Source organism: Falco naumanni, chromosome 9 (genome assembly GCF_017639655.2).
Source record: "Falco naumanni isolate bFalNau1 chromosome 9, bFalNau1.pat, whole genome shotgun sequence".
Lineage (NCBI taxonomy): Eukaryota > Metazoa > Chordata > Aves > Falconiformes > Falconidae > Falco > Falco naumanni.
In genome coordinates, this window is record NC_054062.1 from 28,553,637 (window position 1) to 28,578,788 (window position 25,152).

At 41.3% G+C, this 25,152-nt stretch overlaps 1 protein-coding gene across 1 annotated transcript; it reads right to left on the reverse strand.

The window, feature by feature from the left end:
• Positions 1-1,062: 1,062 nt before the first annotated feature.
• Positions 1,063-25,152, reverse strand: STAMBPL1 (STAM binding protein like 1). The gene is made up of 11 exons (XM_040605580.1): positions 24,031-25,152; positions 12,843-13,034; positions 11,746-11,963; positions 10,314-10,389; positions 8,799-8,894; positions 7,209-7,563; positions 6,472-6,596; positions 5,444-5,581; positions 4,684-4,796; positions 3,001-3,100; positions 1,063-1,364 (listed from the first exon to the last, which is right to left on the reverse strand). Exons 2-11 carry the CDS (start codon positions 12,921-12,923, stop codon positions 1,308-1,310), a joined length of 1,359 nt encoding a protein of 452 aa, XP_040461514.1. The 5' UTR covers positions 12,924-13,034; positions 24,031-25,152; the 3' UTR covers positions 1,063-1,307.

Here is a 25,152-nt window from a genome sequence, read left to right on the forward strand (position 1 = left end):
TAGTGTTAGATTGAACACGTGATTTCCTATCATATGCCCTCAAGATAAGTGCAGCCTATTATTTTTATGTTGTGATTATAAGGGTAATTAAGCTGGCTTAATACACTTTTTTTCTTCAGAACATTTTTTGGGGGGTGTAATGTAATCAAAGTAGATAAAATAATAAATAATTTAGATAATTTTCTCTTTCTGTGATTTTTCTGATTCCATTTATAGTCTTAAATGTATCAAAACTAATACTCAACTAGAATAATACTGTCTTAGAAGTATATATAGGAATAAATAATTCATTGAAACAGACCTGGAAAAGGTCAGTTCTAAGGAACTTGTTGCCATGTGTATTCAGTACTGTGTAGGTTAAAGAATGCTATTTATTTTTGTTACCTATTTTTCTGTCTAAACTCAGTGATTTACCTCACTTGCCTGTTACTCATTACCTTTCAAACTACAAGCTCTTTGTAACAGCACCTGTTATTTACCATGTCTGCATAACCCCTGGGTTCCAGATCTTGTCCAGCTGCTGACTGTTAGCACATGTTCCAAACCTTTTTTGTACTAACCTTATTATTTAAAGTTTAGGTCATCTAGGTTCTTGGAACAGACACTAAATAAACTCTTGTAAGAGCAAATAACTTCGTATGATTTTTCCTTCTAACTCTATCTAGATATTTTTATCTAACTCCAGCTAGATCCCTTTCAGGATAAGAACTTGATTTCAAATAAATGTTTCTACTGAAGGATTGCTGGAGAAGATGCATTTCTCCAAGGGACTCTGATGCATCTCTGCTATCCCAAGATATGATGAGGGTCAGCCCTCAGATAAAGGATTTTGTTTTCCTGAGTGTTTTCTCCTTCACAACCTAGCCAAAACTTGAGCTATACAAGGATGGAAAAAAATAATCACCCAAACTGATGTATTTGTCTACTACGTATAACGTGTATTCACTGAAGCAGTAAAGCGATGTACATAGCTGGAAGTCACAAAAAGCTAACCACTGTTAAAAACATCTAATTCTCAGAAAGCAATTAATGCCAACAAGTGACAAAAGAAACAATAGTTACTGTTGTTTGAAGTTCATTTTATTGTTGCATTTTACAGGTGAGATTTGACAGATTCAGGGGTAATGCCACTGAACTCCATCTTGACAGAGCAATGAAATAACTCCAAAACAGTCTAGAGCAATAAATATCAAACCATTCAATCTAAAATGTATAAATATAAAAGTCATTTCTGAAAACATAGGAAAAACAGGAATCCATTTTTCTGTTTTGGCCATTTGTGTTAACATCGTTATCGTCCATCTGTATCACCTCAGATCCAGCACAATTATCTTTATGTCTTTTCCAACCACATGGCTACATGGCTGCAGAAGAAGTGAACCCATTACTCGGAAATCAGTTTCAGTAAAATAGCATATGAAGGATGCTGTTGTCTTTAATTTCCTGAGCCTGCTTAATACTGTGCCTTTCTATACAGCTTTGATTGAACCTGCCACTGTGCCTGTTCGTGGGTGACCCTGACTGTCACAGGTAGAGGCTGCCGAGTAAAGCACGGACTATAACATTTAATCAGAAATAAGTTTCTAAAGAGGGTATTGTTTAGTGCTTAGCCTGTGAAACAGATTATAAGTCTGTGCTATCCTTTATGTACAGCATGAGCTACCTGAAATGGAGAAGGAAGGTGTTGTGCGCTGCACTAGAACAGATACATGGGGGATAGCTTCAAGGAAAGCGTGAAATATGTTCTTTTCCTGCAGTGCCTTCAGCTGTGTCTGCCAACATGATGGATTTTTTTAAGCATTTAGGAATAAGTTGTGTCTTTAGACACAGCCATGACTAAGTAACAGCTTGTATTGAGTCTGTGGAGAAGAGTTTCTGCCAGAAACCAGATGCAGATTAGGATTGTATTAGTCAGATTTCCTGAAGCTTCCTGTAACCCCTGATATTTTTCCTCCAGGAAATGAGGCTGTGATACTACTGTTTTGGTTGGAATATCAATATGTTCTCGTGATTTTACTTGAAAGGATATTTGTGTTTGCTGGTATCACGTATCAGTGTGTCTAATGACTATAAATGTGTTCAAGTGGCCAATAACTTAGTTCATCAATTAAGTCTGTAAAGAACCACTGAAAAAGAGCCCATCTGGAAAAAAAGCCTTAAAATTTTTCAAAGCTGGACTACCTTCTCATTATCCCTACAGTTAATGACAAAAGAACAAAACAGAGGAACCCCAACCTATCCTTCTTTTGAGGAGTAATACTGACATTCTGAGAGATCTACAACAAAGAAGTAATTTCCAATTTCTTTCAGCATTGCTTTTCTGCATTTGATCATTTTATTTTGAGCTATATGAGTTGCTCTGTATTTGAAGTGAGCCACATTTAGAAAAAGGACTCTTAGTTACTCAAAGGTAAGGATTGCTGTCTTCCACATAAAACAGTGACATTTCTGATAATTCTGACTGACAATACTGTCCAGCCATGCATATAGCATACTATGCTATTAAAACATCAAAAGATAGGGTAGTTACTGAGAAAGGCTTATGAGAAGCCTGGCGAAAATTGCGGGCAATGAAGGAAACAGTGCTTAATCTACTCCTAGCTGCACTTTTTAGCAGCTGGGATGTTCTATTGGGACACTACAGTTGAGGAGAAGAACTGAATTATTTGTTTAAAAACTAAAGAGCTCAGGAATAACTCCCATTTGAAACTGTGGCTTTTGCTTCTTCTGAAAGCAGGTAAAAGTGGTGACTAATGGTAACTGCCTCTGGTTAGCCACCATTTGAATTGCAGTGCTTAACACTCATCTCATGGCTGCTGTTAACTACTTAAGTAGACTCCTGATGTCTATCTTGGTCAGAAAAGTAAGGGTAATGAATTAGTAAGATGGGGGGCAAATTATATTAAAAAAATCTAATCTGAAGCATGTATCATTCCTGCTTGCAGCAGAAGCATGGGCAAGAATTTGAATAGTTAAAACTATGTTGGATTATATACTTACATTAAATAACCTAGGGTCCTTTGTATGTGGATGGAATCCCTTCTTTTTACAAGCAGAAACTTCTAGCATGCCAGCATTTGTAAGTCGGAAGATGCCAGTGCTGGAAAGCAAAAGATGAAATTCCTGTTACATACTGCTCCCATAATACATGGCTAAGATTTCACATACAAATTGCTTAGCTTAACAGAAGGATGACAGAATGGTACTCAGTGACCTTTGATACACAGGAGGCAAGGCTGAGTTGGATTCTTACAGATATTTCAAATCAAGGGGAGATGTATTCCTGTAAAGGAAGAGATGATGAAGGGAAGGGGAGAGGAAAAAAAAAAAAAAAGAAGAAAAAAAAAAATCACAGTACTGGTGCTATTCCCATTAGGCAGGTTAGACTGTTAAAGGCTGAGGCTAGCTTATACAGGAACAGATATAAACCAGGAACGGCTGTTCTGGATGGCATTTCACTCGCTGAACTCTAGAGGGGCAGCTTAAAAGAGAACAGCCTTTAAGCTAGTTGTGTAAGTGACTAGTGAGAGTACACATCCTCCCTACTCTTATAGGTTGTCAAGTAGTACAAAGCACCAGAAAATGCACTGCTGCATAGGTATGCTCTAACACTTTTGGCTATTGAATAAAGTGTTAGAAACCCCTCCCTTCTGTAAAAAACATTAATACCCAATAACTACAGGACAGCACCTGATTAATAAACATTACAGATAGAAGTAACAGGTTAGAGGTGGTTACAGTGTATCAGCATAAACTATGAAAGCAGTTTGGAAGACCAGAGATTTGGGGAGGCGTGCAGGTGTGCCCTGGGTTACAAAGCCTAGTGCCTGTGCACTTGCCACTCGATCTGTATTTATAGCTTCACTGCCTGAATGGCCCGTATAGGAAGTTAGGCAACCAGAATGGGATTCATAGAAGCCATCTACAGGAAGGCCAGAAAGAAAGGCTGGAGAAATGCAGTCTAAACAGTGGAGTTAGCCCTGGGGCCCTGAAACGCCGAGCACACCAAAGCAGAATCACGGAATTGTTGAGGGTGGAAGGAACCTCTGAAGATTGTCTAGTCTACCCCTCCTGCTCCAGCAGAATCACCTTGAGCAGGTTGCCCAGGACCATGTCCAGTCAGGTTTTGAATATCTCCAAGGATGTAGACTTCACAGCCTCTCTGGGCAACCTGTCCATTATAAACCTTCACATTAATACTTACACAGTTCCACATTTTTCCAGATACTTATTGTGTATCTTATGAAATAATAAAATAAAAAAGGACCTTATCAAGAAAGTGATCTTTATCCCTCTACTCTCCAAACTGCAATTTTCATATCATCCTAGAGAAATACATCTAACCCCTGCTCTGCCTTCACCAGACAGAATGAACATAGGTCTGTGGCAGGGCACTAGCAATGAGGTCTCCAGAAGAACAGCTCCTGTCATTACTTCTTGATTGAGCAGAGTATAAAAGTAAATAAAATTTAAACCCTGAGGTTGGGAAGGGAGGAGGAGAGAGAACCAGAAACAACAGTGTGTAGAAACTGACTAGAATGCAAGTCTAAACAACTTAAAACAAATTCATAATACAAAATTCTAGCCCTTCATCACAGCTGATATATGCTGTTTGCATTTGATCAAATTTTACAAGAAGCAGGAGAAAATATTGAAATATTACTTAGAAAAATCAGAACTCACTCATTATGCTTTGGTGAACAAACAATTGCAATGGCCTCTGGCAACATTAGCTGGTAAGAACAATGAGTATGAAGATCAACACTGGATAAGAATGCAGTTTGTGTAGGATGTGTCTACAAAAAGAAAGGGAAAACTCAACATCATGAAATATTTCTTACAAATCAAGGTCAACATACAATTCAAGAAGGAACAACAATTTGTAACAAGTGAAAGCATCGGTACTTCCCCAGTTTCCTAAGTAAGTTCCTATTAACCCAGATTCTCCACTGTTAGAGTGGCTTTTCAGTATGAGATTTATGGAGGCACATTCACAACCAGATGTACAAGCAATTTTCTCATCATGGGGGGGAAAGGTGGAGTGAAGAAGCACAAGACAAAGGGAAATTACTTGACTGTCCAAAAAGCCTAAGAGTGGCAGTAATATAAAGTTTAAAAACACAATACCCTCCCCCCAAATTTTGAATACAGTAGAAAAATAAATGATGTTAGAAAGTAACAAAATACTCCTAACTTGACATAAACAACAAAAGTTGCACTGGCAAAAGCAGACCCATTGTGTCAACAGGATGCCTCAACTGCATTAAGAAATACTCATCTGTGGAGAACATTAGTGCTCATTTACATCACTACAATTAGAATTACGTGACCAAATTAATTTTGATTATTCCAGTTATTTCTTTAGCTTGTTATTCCCAGGGTTTCTTCCACATAATATGCAGAGCTGATACAGAAAAGCCAGAATCTATGAGCACATACATACATGGATCCAACCCAAAGTGAGGAGATCATACTGATCCTGAATACAAAATAATTCTTCCACATTCTCCATGTCACAGTAGTCTGGTCCTGCAGATTGCTTTGGCACTATTACATGGGTAATAGTAAATTCATTATGTGTCTGTAAAAGAAACATTGACTTAAGAGTGGGACAAATGAACTAACGAATAAATGCTGAATCAGAACCTGAAAGATGTCAGCCTATCAGCTAGAACAAAGCAGTATAGCTCCACTGATTCCAGTGCAGCTGTACTGACTTACTGCACCTGGAAATATGCCTTGGCATTTTATCATGAAAACATACAGGGCAGTATTAATGGCAACACAAGACTGTCGTATTGAAATGTTCTCAAAGACCAGTGTGAAAAGTTTGTCCTTTAAAATAATTAATAGGATGAGAAAAGAGGTTTGAGAATACTATAATAATTTTCTGTGAAACTTGGAACATCACTACTTTTGCTGTTCTTTCTCTTTATACAATTCAGATACACTTGGACATCATCTTTAAAATTCTTTGTATGCCAGCATCAGCCATGACATCTTTCCCTGCTCTAAAAAGACATTAAGTGTTAACTAGGTCAAAGGAAAAAACACCCTGAAAAATCAGATGTTCTACAGCTTGACAGGGGGATTTTCTTCTTCTTTTTTATTGTGCCATTATGAATTTGATGACTGCAGTAGATTCTAACAGTCTTTATATTTCATTGTCCTGCAACTAAACCTCACTTACCTTAGATGAATGCCAGAGAAAGTACTCGAAAAAGCCTGTATTGTACAGCAAGCTGAAAAACTTGCTACATTTTATAATGACAGCAGGGTACTTTGATCAGATGCTTTCCCAATAAGGCAAGCCCACACTGCTGAAATAGCCACTCAGGTTATTATATGAAGTTAATTATGTTAAACACTAATTGTTTAGATCTGCTTTTGCTCTGAAATTGATACATTACAGGAAAATACAGCACTATAAAATATGTCTTTCCCCATACAAATGTGAGGGTTAAACTGTACCAGTTTTCCACAGAGAATTCCACATGTTTCTATTCCTCTTACTGTATTTGCCTCTGCTAGCAGCAGAAATTTGTGACAGAGATCCCTGGGCAAAATGACGCCTCTGAGTGCTTCAGCCAATTGAGCTAACAAAACACACACACAAAAAAAAAAGGGGGGGGGGGGGAGAGAGAGAGAGATAAAGAGGAATTTGCAGCTTACATAGTGAAGTTCCCTAAAATAAGGAAATACACACAGTTACAGGAAATTATTAAAAGTGAAGGAATTGTTCTTATCACATCACAGATTTCTAATGAAAATAAATCTACAGCACAAGCACTTTACCCTAGATTAAGGTCACCAGCCTGTAAGATAGGCTCACTAGCCTGCCCTTGAGGTGACAGTGAGCTGATACCACCTCCCAGGCCAGGACTTTCCAGGGTGAACCACTGCAGGTTTTGCTTCTGTTCACTTGAGGTCCACAACAGGGTTCAGACTTCATTCCACAGGAACACCAAGGCTCAATCTCTAAATCCATCTTTTGGTATTCAACTGGAAAATGCAAAACTCTGCAACTAATCTCCTCTCTTGAAATGAAGAAAGTATATGGAACGGTTGTGTGTACACCAACCTATTCATGCGTATTTCACTATGGATGTTCTTACGGTGAATAAATACATACGCATATGCAATATGTGGACTGCTATAAGCAGCAAAGAGGCAGATAGAAAAAAAAACCTCCGAAACTCTGCACTTACTCTGAACAGCACTTAAAGTAGCTGCTGGCTTTAAGACCCGGGTTACTGGAGGCGAGTGTCCAACACAGCCAGATGTGCTGCTCCTCTCTTTTTTCTCAAGCAGCGCAGTAGATAAGGAACTGTTCTCTGGTACAGAAATACAAGACAGCATACTTCCATCTATCTGTTCAGACATAACCATGCTTTCTTTGATTTTCTGATCTCTAGCTAGGTCTTGCTTCTTAAGTTGATCCTCAAAGAATTGAAACTGTTCTGATTCAAGCTGCTGTTGCCGCATATGCGCAATTCGTTTCTTCTCTGCCTCTATTAGCTGCTGATGCTCTAGTTTCTTCAGAAATTCGGTTTTACATTTGTTCTGAAATATGCAAAACAGTGACATTCTCAGAACACAAAAAAGAGCTACAAAAAATGAAGGCAAAGAAGCATTCTAGTTGTTTAATAAAACCATCAAATCCTATCATTAAAAATTAAGTCTTTTGGAACTTGTTTGCTGAGCAGGCAAATGCAACTATATCCCCTGTCGTGCTTTGTGCTTTTACTTCAGTACTGACAGCAGTGGCCTCATTTGCCCATTATAATAATTAGAAAAAGACTTTTCAGAACAGAGATGGCAGAGACTAGACACAAATGCAAGCCCTTACAACTTTCAATGCAACAAGAGACCCATGAGCACATGGGTTTTCTGGGTAGATTTCATCATCAGTTTTGTTATCTGGTTTTGTTGCCTGTTGCTGCTGTTCAGATAGGCTGGTCGACTTACTCAAGTTACTTTCTTTCCTCGGCTTTCCCTGATTGCTTAACTTGGCTCTGATGCACAGCCTCCGGCGCCCTAGATGCCTTGCCCCCAGGCCACCTGCTGTTTCACAGACTGCAATGGCCTTTCAATTTCAGTTTTCAACAGCCCTTCCTGCTCCCTGGTAAAGGAGAGCAGCAAGCATCTTCAGAAGCAAATGGGGGAAAAAAAAGCCAAACCCGGAGCAAAATAATTCCTTGTCATGTACAAAATAGAGCAGTAAAGAAAGCCTCAAACCAACTGATGACAGAAATATGGGGTGTGGGGTGCTTTGGGTTTTGGTGTTCGTTTTAGTGGCTTCCCCCCACCCCCCAGTTCCCTAAGTCCATTTTAAGGGAAGGGGAAAAAAAAAAACCCCAGATGCTTTTTCCAAGAGAAGTTTTTAAAACTACAGATCCTATTTTCAGTGACTTCAATACACAAGTAATTACGGTTACTTAAAAAACTCAAACAGGATCAATTCAAACTTGAGCACGTTCAGCGCCAAGGGACCTTTTCCGCATACTCATGTAAGTGTATTAACAATCTCCTCTATAAAACAGAATCAGAGTGTACCAAAGACCTATCTGGATATTAAGTAAATATCACAGCACATTTATTTCCAAGTGCATGCTTGTATTACTAATTTTCAAATGACCAATTGATTAGAATCTGAGAAGTGAAAAGTCATTCTAAGCAGCCTATGAAATGATTACATTCTTGGAGAACTGGCATTTTACTGCTTAATTCTTAAGAAGTTTTATATGACAGAAAAATATTCATAACAAAAAATTATTTAACAACCATATAAAACTTACTTTGTTTTGCATGTATTCTTGATATTCTAAGTTATATTTTTTCAAAAGATCTCTCTTCAATTCATCCGTCCGTGGAAATGCAACCTCCTTCAGTTTCTTTGAGGTGGGATGGGGGAGAAAGATAAGTTTAGTTTTCACTTTTTAGAAAAACCACCTGGAAAACAAACTCAGCTGTAATAGAGGTTTTAAAAAGTAAAAAATACAAGAAAATACTGCTCTTTTCCCAGGAAAGAAAGGAAGAAATACACACTAAATCATCAGCTTATGACATTTCTATAGTACAGTGATTTCAATAAAACTTAATTTATGTCAGTGAAAGGTGTGACATGACTGCTTCTTATCTCAAGGAAAGGTTAGTCCTTTTTCTAGCAATTCATTTTCTCTGTTTTGTTTAATAGGTGTGTAATGACTAACATTTTTGTTGTAGGTGTGACTTATAAAAAAAGATAAGTCACCTTTCAATGTTTCAGGTAGGATCATCACATTTTTCTCTGGGACTCCCTGGACAGAAATAGGACTGAATACGTCCATTTCCAGGTGGGGCAAAAAAAGAATGTTTATCTGCAGAGATAGCTACAGCTGTAGTTTCCTGTGACAGCCCCAGGAGACAAAACAATGGTGTTTGTAAAACAAAAGCAATGCCCTACGTTTTCTACTGATGCAGAGGCTACTACAAAATAATTTAGAGGCTCTGTAGGCAAGGAAGGGAAAGAGACCATGGACTTAATCCTACTGAGTGCAACAGGAGTGAGCGTGTTAGATGCTCTTTCTCAACAGGGGTGTTTTCCTAGATTGTGGGCCACAGTAAAAAATTTGGTATGAAGCATTTTGGCTTTGAATATAACATTACTCAGCTTTAACAGCAGAGAAAGCATGCAAATATGACAGCATGAAGGAGGAGACACTCGTTCTAACAATTCCCATTGGGCAATTCCAGCTGCTTTAAGCTCAGTATTTCTTTTTCTCAATTTCTGTTTCTTTTGAGGGAGCAGGATGAGGAGTAAAACTATGTTGAATACAAGTGGAGGGAAAAAATCCAGTAAAAACTAAGTAAATACATATTTGGTAATAAAGAAAGCAAAAATATACTTTGATTATTTAGCAGGGTAAGCAAATACTGCGCAGACACCAGTAATGCCACACATCTCTCTTTCCCTCTGCAATAGTCAGTCTGGACCATCATCCACTCCCATAACTGGGACCAGAATCTAAGTACTGTTAAATTAGTGTATTTTTAATACGTAAACTTTAAGAAAGAATTATACCTAAGTTTCCAACAATCTACCAACTTATCCAGAGACCATTCTTGTTCACCTTTTAGGATGGTAATTTAATTTCCAGTAATGATCAAGTGATTAAACCAAAACAAAACATGAATGACTAGTGGAGAAAGGTATCAAAAATTCAAGCTGTGGTGGTTGCCGTGGGCTATGTGTGCAGTGGGGGAAAAGGAATGCTGGCAACAGAGAGATTCTGGGACAAACATTCTTAAAGGCCAGGAAACCATAACCCTACCTTAATAATATCTTGTTTTTCTGGTACTGCACATTGGTGATAGTCTCGGTGATTGGGCAGCTTTTCTACAAACAACCTAGAAAATTAAACGTGCATGCATTTACCTCAGTAGCCAGAGGAATACCCACAACAGCTTTTATGTTGGCAGAAAAATCAGTTTCACATAACTGTTAAACAAATTCCAAATGACTTGGAGCAGGTTTCTACACATTTGTTTAAACTAAGACTTAAATTCTTGTATTGGCTTGTATGGGACACACAGGGTAATAACAGCAGGTTATTTTCTACATCTGAATATAATTTGGTTTTCATTAGTAGTGGGTTGGGTTAAAAAAAGGACTAACTAGCAGCCAGCACCTAAAAATAGCCCTCAAAAGCATCGACCACCTAGTCAGTATTAATAAATCCTATTTCTACTGTCTTTATCTTTCCTTAGCTGAAATGCTGAATCTTAAACAAGAACTCCAGAATGCAGCACTGACTATCATTAAAGCTGTTATTTTCACTAGACCAAGCTGCACAGCTAACTGCAGTATTATTAAACTACCCAGACATCTAAATTATGTCAACACTCAGCTGCAAAGAGTTTGGAACACACAGCTGTGATCATTCTTTCAGCAATTGGTACAATGTTTACTTCCACACCCTCTTTTTATAGAGACACACAGATTTAAAATTAAGTGAATTAAACAAGGTTTGGTCTAGCTTTCAGAGCATAAGGAAAATAAGGGGGTGGGGGGTGGGGGTGGGGAAGGAGGTCTCCTATTACAAATGTTTTAAAATATACATACCAAAAAAACCCCTTTCAGAAGTAAGAAAACGAACCAATCAATCCTACAGCAAAACTAGCTAGTTAAGAGGTTTAAATCTGCCACTGATACATTTTTCAGCTGGCTGGTTTGAGAGTAAGAAGCAATAAATTATACTTAAACCCTCTGGGGAAGAAAAGTAAAAAGAGGCAAAAGCCCATTTTTTCATGATTTTTTACGTGCTGTGCAACACCAGCATCTTCAAGATCAGCAGAAGCTCATAGGGCTATAGTTATATTTAAGGCTCAGAAATCTTCTTTTAACATTGCTTTTTAAGCCATGAGCTGTATTTAACCAACATGCTGATAGATGCAGAATAGTCTGTGGGAAACAGTGCTCAGAGTATAGCTTGGTACAGTAAAATTAAACCGCTGTATATTAGGTTAGTTTACGCCTAGCAGTTAATAGATGAATAGATGGATAGAACTACCATACTAACTTTTGAAATAAAATTATAAGAAAGCCTGTGGTTAGAGTAGAGATCTCCAGAGAACAAAGCTATTCTGCAAGAACACACTGAACATTTTTTCTCATAATCTAAAGGGATGCCCTGTTTTCACTGCAATGGTTCATTTCAGTTTGCTCAGAATTATAAGTTGTAACAACTACAAACAGTTTCTTACGTTATGAACTTATTATAAAAAACAAAAGCATTCTCCAGGTTTCCCTCCTCCATATATATTGATGCCATCCGCTCCATCTCTACTCCAGATCTAAAGTAACGGCGTGGAGTGATGTCTTCATTGATTGTGATATTGCTGCCAAGTTTGCTTAACGCACGTACTCTCTCTTCTGGGGTCACAGAGATGTCTGTATGGTCAGGAATAGCTACTAGCTTTTTCTGAAAAAGAACAGAGAGATTAGCAAAGAGAACGAGATACTACATTTCACTTTCATTTAGTGTTCTCATTCAAGAAACTCAAGGGAAATCTTCATTTTTTTCTCAAAATAGGCATTGGTTTCCCCACCACTAGCCACAGTTGAAACATTCCAATATGTTTCTCAGTTGCAAATAAACTGTGATTGCAATTACAAATAAAAACTGACCTCATCCCCCTCCCCATCCCAGAACAAAAATAATTAAGTAAACCCCTGTAAAAATGATAAAAGGCAACACAATGTATGTCCTCTTTAGAATCCCCTGCCCATGAAATTCTGCAAGGTTCTGCCTTAAGGTATTGACATAATTTGATGGAGGACCTGAATACTCAGACTCCTATTACATGATGCATAGGGTATCACTGCTGAGTATAGTTCAGCTAATGAAGAGCAGTAAGTTCCTCTGGTCAGTCAATAGTTCACTTCAAATGAACATTTCCAGTTTCAAATGAGGCAGTTAAAGCCTAAGAAGTCAGAACTAACTCTACTGAAAAAGAAGCTTAGCTGCTTACTATAATCATTACTTTCCTGTTAAGTGGCTAAATAACTGGCTACTGCAAGTTGTTTCCTCTGATGAAAATTTTTACTTTCTCTATTCACAATGTTCAGTTCAATTTCTTAAAAACCTGATCACTGAAACAAAACAAAACCCCATAAAACACATAAGTAGAAACAAAATAAATACCAACAAAACCATCAGGCAGAAAGCAGGAGGAACTGGCAGCATGCTGGAAGAGACCCTTGTAGCTGACAGCCAACACTGCTAAACAGTTCTATCGAATTGTTTCCTATTTGAAAGAGAGGGTGCTCAGCCATTAAAGCATTTCTTTGTAATACGAACCAATGAGCTGACAGTGAATGGTTGTTCCATGTTGTCTGTCTGCAAACCAAGGAGACTGCTCTTTTCCTCCAAAGTCTCCATCCGACTGCAAAGGGCAGTATCAATCCAGTGCTCAATTTTTGCAGCCAGCTATCTTACAGTTTATTAGCCCAAGGGAAACTTGAACATAGATACGCTGGTTGCAGCCATGTGCTGGAAAAAATAAGTAATTCAGATTAGAAATACATTCAAATGTCACATAAGTTTATATGCCTGCACCCACTCATTACTTCAGCATAACAGTACTTACATATTTAATAACAATTTAGCAGGCATCTAGAATTCAAAATGGGAATGCATCTTACAGGATAGTTGTGGACTAGCTGACCTGTTCTAATGTTATTACAGTGGATTTGGACACAATATAACAAATTATTTTTACAATTTCTGCAGCAACTTAAAAAAACCCCAACTTTCAAGCATTAATTGAAAAACTCAACAGTTCCAAGACTAATCACAGAATCTGTGCTTCCTTGAACATATGTTTTGACAAACATATTTATAAAGTGTGAATCTGGCATAATTTTTCCTGCTAAGCCTATAATTAAAAATAAAACTTAGCACACAAACTCATATCAGTAATATAAAGCAGAGAAAATACTTCAAGCACCATCTGTTCCACCTGCACAGCTTGCCGACTTCAACAACACTCAAAATGCAACGAATTCTGATGAGTCAACTGGAGGCAATTGCTCCTTGCACAGCTCTGAACAAGTAAAGACAAATACTTATACATGCCGACGTCATCAGCAAAAAACCAAACAAACAATACTGAAAATGCAACCCCCCCACAAACCAAAAAAAAATTCCCCCCAAAATCCCAACCCTGAAATGGAAATGAATTATTTAAATTACACTGGAAATATGAAAATGGAGCTCCTAATGTGGTTTTTCACTTCTGTGCACTCAGTCCAAACAGATTTGATCCTAAATGTCAAAGGCACTTTATGTATTGCAATAAATATGCTTTATGCTTTTGTAAAAGCATAGAGAATGGGTTCAGCAAAGATATTTTCTCAGCACACCTCTCTCTAGAGGCCAGAGGACTCTGGCTTAGAGAAAAACAACCCTAATGTGTTTTTAGCTGGTTACATTTCTCAAGTATCGATTTCTATATTTGGGTCTTCCTCATTTTTTCCAAAAACTAACGGTATTTGTTAGATCAGTCTTCAGTTGTAACCATTGCTGCAAGTATTACAGGAGACATTAAACTCATTTAAGTAATATGCTTTCTTTACACAATCAGAATCATCCCGTTCTACTTGTAAAAGCCCTTACTGGTATACTCAGTCCATCTTATTAAATCAATCTTACTCCACTTCTATGTACAACTTCCCAATCTCAACGAACATATTCTTGCCTGACTTTATACTCATGCTCCCCATCGTCAAGATTTTTATTCTCATTATCAGGTATGTCACAGGTCTAAGGATTCAATTTCAAGACCTGATCTTTAAATTAAAGTATTCCAAATGGTTGCACAAGTGACGAGAAAAAAGTGGAGCATGGCCTATATACCCAAGAGATCAATGCTAATGGAAACAGTTCTCTAAACAATTTAATTTTACATACATGGAGCTCTGGTGTAAATGATCAGCTTGGCACGAGAGACTATTCATTTCTTATTCACAAAGTGTAGAAAGGACCCATGGGACAACAATAATGAAACAATCTTGCTTTAGCCTATACCAGGAAACATACTACCTTATGGCTAGTTCCCCCTGAAACCCTTCATCAGCCAAACCACTGTAGATGTGGTAGACTGTGAAAGGAAAGGGCTAAAAGCTTGGCCAGAGCAGAGCTCACCTTAGTCTTCTGCCCCTGCAGCTCAGACTCCAAGCAGAAATAAAACCTTCAATGACAGACTCTGCATTCAGATGTTCTGTGTGGCTCAGGAATACAACCAAAAAAAACAGCCAACCCCAAACCAAACAAAAACCACAAAAAAACCCCACCCAAAACAAAGCAAAAAAGCAAAGCTAAAAAGCATGTATTTCAAAACCATTTATTCACTCACTCATCACTTGTGATTTTTTTTTTTATTTCCCCTAGAAGCAACTGGGAGATCTATGATAGTTGAATGGAAGGCTGGTTTTGGTCTAAAGTATGCATCCAAGTATGACAAAGTGCAGAGTAGTCTAGTAATTCAATTTATTTAAAAAAAAAAAAGCAGTCAAAAGTAAAGGTTGCAGAAATATATGTCTCTTCAATACCCTATTTCAGTTAGCAGTCTTGCTTTCTTGATCAAGAAAACAGCTTTTCAAGACTTTCTCCTTTATGGACTGTCTCTAAAGCCTAGTGAGGAAATGAATATTTAAGCAAATGCTCTTGACATGCTTCCCTACAGAGGACAACGATTCCCACGCCTGGAAGACCTTTCAACCTAGCTGGTAAGCAGGTGGAAAAATGTTAGCTCAGCAAGTGGGAAACACAAAAGCCACTAACTGGTGGTTCCGTCTGGGTTTTTTTGAGCCAGTGTTCCCAAGGAGGTCTTTGTTAAAGAAGCCTATGGCATGCCCCAGCCAAAATCTCTCTGGAAGGGGCACAGGGAGGCACCATGGAACCCTTTACTTGCAAACATTTCTCATCTTGGTTGCCTCTACGAATATTCAAGTTATAAACACAGGTTATTTCAGTGATTATTTTTTTTTACCTAAATAAGCATTAATAATAATAATAATAATAAAAAATTGTAATACCAGGTATTTTAAAGAGGAGACATCTGGTAACAGGAGAAACTCATACTTCCTCAAAATTGTGTCAGAGCTTTGAAAGGATGAAGCATTTCTGCAGAGAGCACAAGCCAAGCCACAGTGAAAGAGCTTAGTAAAAGAATCACTGCAACTAAAAGAGGAAACTGACTTTTTAAATTTGGCTTCAGAAACACATTAGAAACCAGACACTGTAAATAAAGAAGAAATACTAGGATGAATCTGTATCACTTTTACAAAAATACCAGATAAGACTCAAATATATCAGCTATTACAGGTGGCAGGGTAATAAAAAAAATATGTAAAAAGAACAGGAAAGAATGCGGGCAGTTTTACAACTGCACTCCAATATATTATCCTTAATACACGGACACACTGGGCAGAATTATAAGCTATTAAAATGCAGAAAGTTATGTTTTACTAAAAACATCACCACAGGCATGCCTGCCAGTTTCCTGGAACGCCTCTGTGCATAATGTGCTGCATGGCGCAGCTTCACAATCACCTTCAGCTGGCAAAGGCCATGACACTGCCAAGGGGCTCCCTCACCCCCACCGTGCTTTTTTGCACTTCCCTTTTCTTGACACCTGTGACTTCAAGGCAAGTTGTAGCAGATCCGAATTAAAACCACTTTTTAATTTAATTACTTCCTTTTCAAACTCAGAATGCAAGGGAGGAGGCAGAAACATGAAGCCAGCAATACAGACTTGCCGCTTTCTGAGGCAGCGCTGTCCTGGACTGTTATGAGCTCACTTTGAAAACACACCCCAAGAGCTTGTACAGTGCCTGCAAGAATTGCCCAGTCCTGATGAGTTACTCCTTGTCTCCTGTAGATACACTTGTATTGCCCTCTACAAGAGCAAATAGAAATTAAAATATCGAACCTCAGTGTGTAACAAACTAATTACATTCAAATATGCAAAATAGTTACGCTAATACAGTGAATTACACTCCAACCCCAACTGCAGGAAATAAGTAGCAACGCTAGCTTGGAGCTGTCTTAGTCTATCAGAGTGCAAAGTGCTCTAAATTGTAAGACTAAAGATGTATTTTTCTGCTTTACAATTTCAGGTGCTCCAACTAACTTAGATGGGCTTGGGTAATGTTTGATTAAGAAGAAATGTCTGGACATTCAGCATGCAAATCAAGCTTTTTCTAACAATGGATCTTCTGTGAGTCATCATCAGAATATAAATATCTAACATCCATTCAACAGTTAGGAAACTTTTCTTGAGTTGATTGGTAGTGGCATTCCTCACCAAATCCCATTTCCTCCTCAAAAAACACTTGTTTTCCCATATGATCCAGCTTATTATACTATGCATTAATCCTTCGTAAAATCCAGCTTTATTAAATCAAAGGCTTTCACCCACAGAAAACAGAGCAAAGTGAGAAAATCAGCATTTCAAATGGCATCGAAAGTCATTCTTTCTGTTCAGGCTAACAAGCACAGTACCAAGTAGCCACAAAGTGAAAAGCTGAGAGCACAATTTTAACTTAAAAGTATATGCAAATAGTAGTACATGAAGACAGAATAAGTATATCAAGACATATCAAGCACCTCAAGAGTAGGCTAATAAAACAGTGGTATGAGAAGATCCGGAGAATGCAAACACAAACCCTCATGGTTTTCTGAGAGGTATGATATGATTCATCAGAAATTCTCCAATGCCCTCAGTCTGCTGCATGCTGGCGTCTTTCAGACGATTGCTGGGACAGATGGATATAGACAGACAAGAGCCCTCTGCCTGCGCTCTGAGCCTGAGAGCCGCGGCCCAGCTCGGTCTGCAAGCTATGTAACTGTGACCTGTGACAGCGAAAGGTGGCACACATGGCTGCACAGCAAGACTTACTAGCTCAAGCACAGTATGAACTGTTCCAGTTACACAGTTTATGTTTGCAATGCCTTGGTGGAGCCAGCTCACAGCCTGGGCAGAAAGAGCTTGTATCTCCATGCATTCTTATGACTGAAATGCTGATGTAGCATGATGGGTCCTTCACAGATACAACCTATGTGAGATGACTGTACCAGCAATGACAGCAAAGCTAAGCGGGACTGTACTCTGCCAAAGGATGTGTGCAGTGACTGGCAGTACCACAGCAGGAGTTGCACTGCTCAAACATTCCGGAAAAGACAGCTCGAAGTAGCAGTACACCTCCCAGAAACTGACTGCAGAGCATGAGGACTGAATTTCAAATCCTTATCGTGATCTTGAGGCTGATTTTCCTTCTTTAGTTCTTCAGAAGAGGTTTTGAAATGTTGAATGAGCTTTTTAGATTTATAAAGTGCCTGACTAATAACTATTGCTTTAATCATTAGTTTCCACTTTGTAACATTAGTTACTTTGAAACACTTATTAGTTACTCTGAAACATTAGTTTCCTCTTTCTAACATATTTTTAAATTCCCAGGGAATTAGTCATAACACACTGACTTCACTGCTGTTACTAACATTGGCCAATATTTTGACTAGAAAGTTGCATTAAAGAGATCAGTGTTCAAATTGTCCACAGCACTACTTTTTTTCATTCAGAGCCTAGGTTCTAGTGTTCTTGGGGCATTAGGAATGGTTTATTCTTTGCATGTTTTTAATAGTGGATTACTTCAGAAATGCTCATTCTTTTGTTTGATAATTCAGTGGGATGTAAAGCTCAGATGTGATTCCTATAAAAAAATAATTCACTTCAGTTCATTGGGATCAGGATCTTTATAGTATATCTGGAGATATTTGCTAATACAGGAGTTAAAATGTGGCACAGTTCCACTTTTAAACTACTCGAGAGCACTGTTCTGCATTTTATCCCATGGTAAGAACAACCCTGCTTAAAGATTGCCATCAGAAGAGTCATACTCTGTTTTACTACACTAGGAAGTGTGGTGATAGAATCCTAGAATAAAGATGGATCTCACACCATAAAGGGGCCAGTTCTCATTAAAATAGCCAAATTAGCAAATGCAACCCCCACCTTTTAATTACCCATAATGGAAATAAATTGTCTCAGCTAACTTGAAATAGGGCACATTCAGTGACTGCCAGATGAAGACAAAAGTGCCAATAAGTCACCCATGATGCAGATACTTGTACTTCTGCACTTTGAAATGGATGTTCCAGTGAAATTTTGTGAAAAATAGGTTAGAAATACAGGCACCTAACTCATTCAGCTCTTTTTGAAATGCCAAGCCATGTATTGGCACAGCACATAATCATTTATACACATACTTGGGTTTGATATAAAATAGGCTAAACCCCAGCCTAAATAGCAAACTGCCTTCTGTTGGTTCTCTCCAAAAAGAAACAGCATGTTCATGTGTCAACATGTTTTTTGAAACAACTGTTCACTGTTAGAGCAAGTGATTCAGCTAGTATAGTAATTAGTCTCTTTGGAAAAAAACAACAAAGCGCTGAATGTCATGGCAAGATCATTCACTTGTGCAGAGGAAAAAAAAACCCAAACCATTCAACCAAAACCAGCATAATGGCCTTTCAGTGAAAAGCAGCACCACAAGGAGCCACTTGCTGAGAAATCTTTCAATGGAGAAGCTGCTCTTCATAGTAGGAGCTACTAAGCTTGGCTCTAGAAAAGCCTCTCTCAGTAATGGTTTACAATTTAACACTGCCCCTTAATGCCATGCCTCCATGTAAACAGCATTGCCAAGGCCTCCTCCCAGGCTCCACTAGCTCCTCCACAGAGGCAGCTACTGAGCTTTACAACCACCTCTCCTAGAAGTGGGTCAGGATTATATCCTCTGCTTCCCACCCAACCAGTCCCACCCACCTCCCAGCACGCTGCCTAGAGGTCTCTCCACAGACTGTGCCGGGGCGTACAGACAGTAGCATCTTCACCTGCTTGGGTACAGAGAGGGAGAAATCATGTGCAGGGATATCCTCCATACACAGATGTGCCGAACCCAAGTCTTGCCTATATGCTTATGCCACTCAATGCTGTATCTTACATCACAAAACTGAGCTTTATTTTCATCTAAAGAAAATGCAGATGGCAACGGTCTGTTTTCCCACGGTTAAAAAAAGTCAGAACAATTATTGGAAGACTTTTAAAGTTGTTCTACAAATATCTGGATGACTGTAGTTAGTTAATATAGCTACTTGAATACCGCTGACCAGCCATTTTCTAGGGACAGTCGTACCTTTGGAATAGAAACAAACATTACTGCATTAAGAAGCTACTTCAATAATGTTAGATTGCTACTGGGTCTGCTAAAACTCTGATAAGCCACTACAACATGCAGATAACGTCCAGCACTACACATGCAAGCACTTGACTTTTACTCCCTACAGAAAATATGAATGTAGAACCTACAGGCTTTTTGCATTGTTTCAGAGCACAGAGGAGACCTCTGGCCTTCACCTGTTTTCTTTTTCATTTTTATGCAGATTATTTCAAAGTCAAGATCTAGTATGGTTGTGCTACTACAACATAACCCTATGCATTTGAGCTGTACACATAGATGATGGCTTGCTACCAGATTTATTAATATGCTCTATCTATAAAGATCTTAGTCACTTTTAAATGTCCTGAAAAACAGACTGGAAATATTGAACATTGAAACATGCATCTGTGAACTGCTGACAGTTCTTTCTCTTGTAGTTTCTCGTGTCAAAACAAAACAGAATCCCTCCCTCCCTCTCCCCTTTTTTGTAAACCATTCACTTTCAGCAGTAAAGCATTTTTAACATAATGGCTAAAGTATCGCCAGCGTCAGAATATCTTGGATTACAAGCAATAGCCTACTTAGGCAGTCACTGATACATACTTATGTAAGACAGAACAGCATCTTTCCAAGGACCCACCGAAAGGATGTTCTAGACATGGTGTAGAAAAAATGCCATTTGCTTCCTTCAGGAAATCTACAACAACCCCCCATGAAAATTAGCGTACCAGGGCACAGTAAGCCAGAAGAAGGCAGAAATAAATGAAATAGCTGTTGAAATATTATTTGTTATTTGAGGATTCAGCTGAAATACTGAAAAGATACCTGCAATACATAACATTACTGATAACACTAACTTCCACCATGAGGACAAGAAGCTGTGCTGCTAAGGGAAACAAATGAGTTGCTAAAATCAGCACAGAGGTCTGCAACACTTTACAGATGTCCAAGGAACAAAGGAGGCATGATTCCTTGCAAATCCTCAGGTTTCACAGATTCTTCTGCCTGTAGCCCTACTTCTCTCAGAGGCCAAGTCCCACTAGGGCAGAAGGGTTATGAACCTTCCTGTTCCTCCTATAAAAGGCAATGATTTTTCTGGCAATATTTGTTACTTAATTTTATACCACTTTCAGACTCCATAACCTCTAACAAGGACAGTTGTTAATTGGGTGAGTAACCAGTTGCAACCATCAATTTCTGTTTCTATCTGATGATAAATTCCTGTTCTGTCTTATTTCTTATGGTTCATAATGTAGGTGACAAAAAAAATTATTAAATTTAACTGACATCTTTGACATACAAATTCACAGTTCATCTGAAGTCTATTAAATTGTTTATAAAGAATGAAGCTTGCCTTGTGGCATCAAGTTTAGAAAAAAAATAATTTGGGGCCTTAGTTCAATAGATTCTGACTATTTTGTACACTAATGGTTAAGTAAGCAAAGTGCAGGTAAAAAACTGATAGTGATAATTATCTACAGGATGGAGTGTGGTCAACCAGTACAAATAACTACCACTTAATCTGGTGTGTTTCTGCAGTATGGTACTTGTATTAAGCTAATACAGTTAGTTGATTTCATAATGAAGTCTTTGACCTCCTGCCCTATTCTAGATGATTCAGGATGTCTCATGCTATGAGCAGATGGGGAAAAAAACCCAGGAATATCTGGCTCTACAAGGAGAATTCAGTGTGCTTTAGACCATTTTTTCTACTTGGGTAGGTACAATGTTTCATTTCTCTTTTGTGAGTTTGCTGAGATTGACAGCGGTAAGCACATATTTTATAGCAGCACTGACTGTAACGCAGTCAGCTCACAGGGCTGCTTGGAAGTCAGCTGAATTATCCAGAATATCAAAGCTGAGCACAATGATTTGTGGCTAACATTTCATACACTTGCAGTCCAACAGGCTATTCATCCCAGTGAAGCTATGCACAGAAGCTCTGAGCCTATTTCCAAATTATTTGCTTTTCCCTTCAGGATGAGCTCAATGGTCTTTGCAGCTTACTCAATCTCCTTTCTGCATCAACAAAGAGAGCTAGACACCTCTGAAAGCCCTTTGACAGTGGTTCAGGGATGCTAAAAGAAGAAGCTACTTTCTACATTGATTATGTAGTGCGCCCACAGCTTCCCTAATGCAATTCCATATGTTGTGTGCTGAACTGTGAGTCATCTAGAGCTGCGAGTAGGAAGTGGTAGGCAACGGATTGTGTCTGAGCAGGTGCCTGACTCACAAAGTTACCACCAGGTATCATCCTCTCTGTAAATTTGAAAATGCTGGATTTTTATAAAAGGAATGCCTATGCAACAGTACTAAGCCTAACTACACATGGATCGTTCAGAAACTGTACAAGCAAGACCATTTGTTTTCATGGACTGATACTTCTATTTATAATGGAAACTATGACTAGAAAATATGTTTTCTGGCTTGGCAAACTAAACGTTAAATATTTATTAAAAAGACAAAGGCTTTCATTACATGGCAGCAAACTAAGTTTCAGAACACAAACTGGAAATGTAACCTTTGATACAGAAATAAAATCTCAGGAGTCTGATAAGAACAGAAAAAACCCACTATGCATACAAATCCAGCAAACTGAGATCAAATATTTATTTTTATACAACACTTGCTCAGTGTCTTCATGCGTAAGTCACCTTGCCACTCCCTCAGCAGTTGCAGACTTTGTGACACCCCTCACCTTGAGCTATACTCTTCCTCAGCTTGGTGATTAACTTCCAGGAAATGCAGTAAGGGCTGACCTTGAGCATACTTCGTGCACAGAAAGAAAACCACATGAAACCTACCTTCATAGTATCCCCACAGCAGTATCAGTAATACACGATTGCAGGACTGAGCGAGACACTGACTCCTATTTTTAAACATAATAGTACAGAATACACCCCCTGCACTTAAAGCCATTTAAAATGCCATTTATAAAAGCATAACTATGAAATTTGTGCCTACAGAATTACACAGGATTTGGGAGGAATGTTTCTTAAGCTCTCCTGTGATCTATGAAACTCCAGACTTGTCAACACTGGCCTTCGGTTCAGTTAGTCATACTCTAGCACCTAGACATGCAACGGATCGGGCAGAAATGCATGCAGTACCTCAGAAAATCCAGATGTTACAGAGTAACACAACATAATGCCTCAGCAACACCTGCAACAACTGAGCTAGACTCCATTGTCCTAGAGATCCTTCATGAATTTCTGAGTCCATATCCTATTTTCTAGGACTTGGTCTAACGCAACTTATCAAATATATGCAAACCACAGCTTCGGACAGTCAACCACTAGCCTACAACGAGGAGAAAGGCCACCTCTGCCAAGACAGAACTTTCCCCAAAGCAGTCCTTGCCTGGGGAATGAACTCCCTGGGAATTACAGCCCATCCCTGACTCTGAGGCGCACCGCTTTCTCTCCTCTGTAGAAGGTGGGGTTTTGCCTGCCCATGACTCTTCAGACTAGCGTTCTGAACCACGTGCGTATTAAAAATACTTCCAAACTGAGAGAAATCGCCCCAGGAGAGACTTTTTGCCGCCCTTCTGAAACAGGGCAGCACATCGCCTGCGAGCGGGCGCGCTGCGTTCCTGCGGCGCTCCGGGGGCACCTGGCGGTTCAGATGAGGGGGTACAAACCGGGCAGGAACCGCTCACTGAGCCACAGGCGCCCAGCGACCACCACCGCTCTTTTTACAATCTTCCACTTTCTGTTCCCGTGATAATCTTCCACGTGGATACGGAAATTAACAGAGCGCACCGCTGAAAGCCTTGATTTTTCTGTCAGACACGCCGCCGGCCTGAGCCTGCTCCTCACCGCGCTACACCGGCTCTGCGGGCGCGGCGGGCCCGCCGCCTGCCCGGCCCCCGCCTCCCCGCGCCCCCCGACGCGGCCGGCGGCACCGTGAGGCCCACGCCCCCCCTCCCCTCCGCTCCGCGCCCCCCTCCCGGTCCGCCCTGCCGCGGGAGCGCCGTCTCCCGCAGGCCTGCCGGGACCGCGGCACCTGGCAGCGGGGCGGGGATGGGCCGGGCCGACCGGCACCGGGGGCGTTCGCCAGGGCGGCGGGGCTGATGGAGCTCGCACCGGCCCCGGCTACCGCCGCTCCCCGGCCCCGGAAGGGGCAGCGGCGGGCACGGCACGGCGCCAGCCCCGGCTCCCTCCGCCCGCGGGGCCGCTGGCGCAAGGCGGCGGGCGGAGGAGGGGAGGCAGCGCCCCGCCAGCTCCCTGCCCCGAGCTCCCCGCACAGGCAAGGCGACGGCTGCTTACCGTGTGAGCGGCCCCGCCGGCCGGTACTGGAGACAAAGCGAGGGGCGCCCGCCCCGCCGCCGGGGTAGGGAGGGCGGCAGGAGTGGCCTGGTCCTCCGCCGCCCGGCCTCGCCCCGCCGGGACTCGGTGCCCGGGGCGGCCTGCGCAGGGGCAGCGGACGGGGCGGCAGGTGCCGGCGGCACCGCGGAGAGGAGCCGAGCAGAGCGCCTTGCGCCGCCGCGGCCGGCCCAGGTTACGGTGCGGGGCGAAGGGAGGAGCCTGCGAGGCGCCGGGGCGAGCGGCGTGGCCGCGGCCCGCTCCGCACCGCGGGGTCCGCCGCCGCCCACCGCCACAGCCCGGCGGCCGCGGGCGCCGCCACGCGTACGGGGCCGCCGCTGCAGCACAACGGCCGCCCGGGAGGGGAGGCGGCGGCGGGCGCGGAAGGCGCCGTGCCTGAGGGGAGCGCGGAGCTGCGGCACGGCCCGTGTCCCTCCGCGCGGCCCGCGGCCTTGGCGCCCGTCCAGCCACCGCGTTAGTCGGCCCGTACCTGCCCGGGCAGCGGCGCGCCAGCTCGCCTCGGCTGGGCTGCTCCGAGCCTCGGAGGCGGGCGGCCGAGGGCAGCACAACTCGCACTGCTGCTGCGGCGGGGGTCTGGCCGTGAGGAAGGTCTAAACGCAGCCGTGGTGGTCGGTGTCGGCCTGCGGTACCTGGGAGGAGGAACCGCTGGGGCAGGGGACTTCTCCCCCGAGGCAGAGGAGGCTGGGGGCGACAGCGGGAAGGGGGCTGCTGGGCTGGGCTTCCGAGGAGGCAGGGCTGTGCTGCAGGCTGCGCTGGGTCGCTGCTGGGGGTGTCTAGCCAGCGCAGCAGCCGCTCCATGGTGGGTTCCAAGCAGCGTTGGTCACTGACCTGAATGCTGCCCTGCAACCTCTTGCAGGGTGCAGCTGTGGTTGGTTCTTGCGTAGCACAGGAAGGCCCTCTGGAGAAGTTTGAACCTGATCTGGAGTGAACCTTGGTGGCTGCTTCTAAGCTGGGTGAGCTTAACCCCACGCGTGTGTCCACGCAACCAGGTTTTAAGGAGCTGCTAGATCCCCCTTCATTCATTCATCTCCCAGAAGGGGCAGTCCACAGTGTCCACCCATCGCT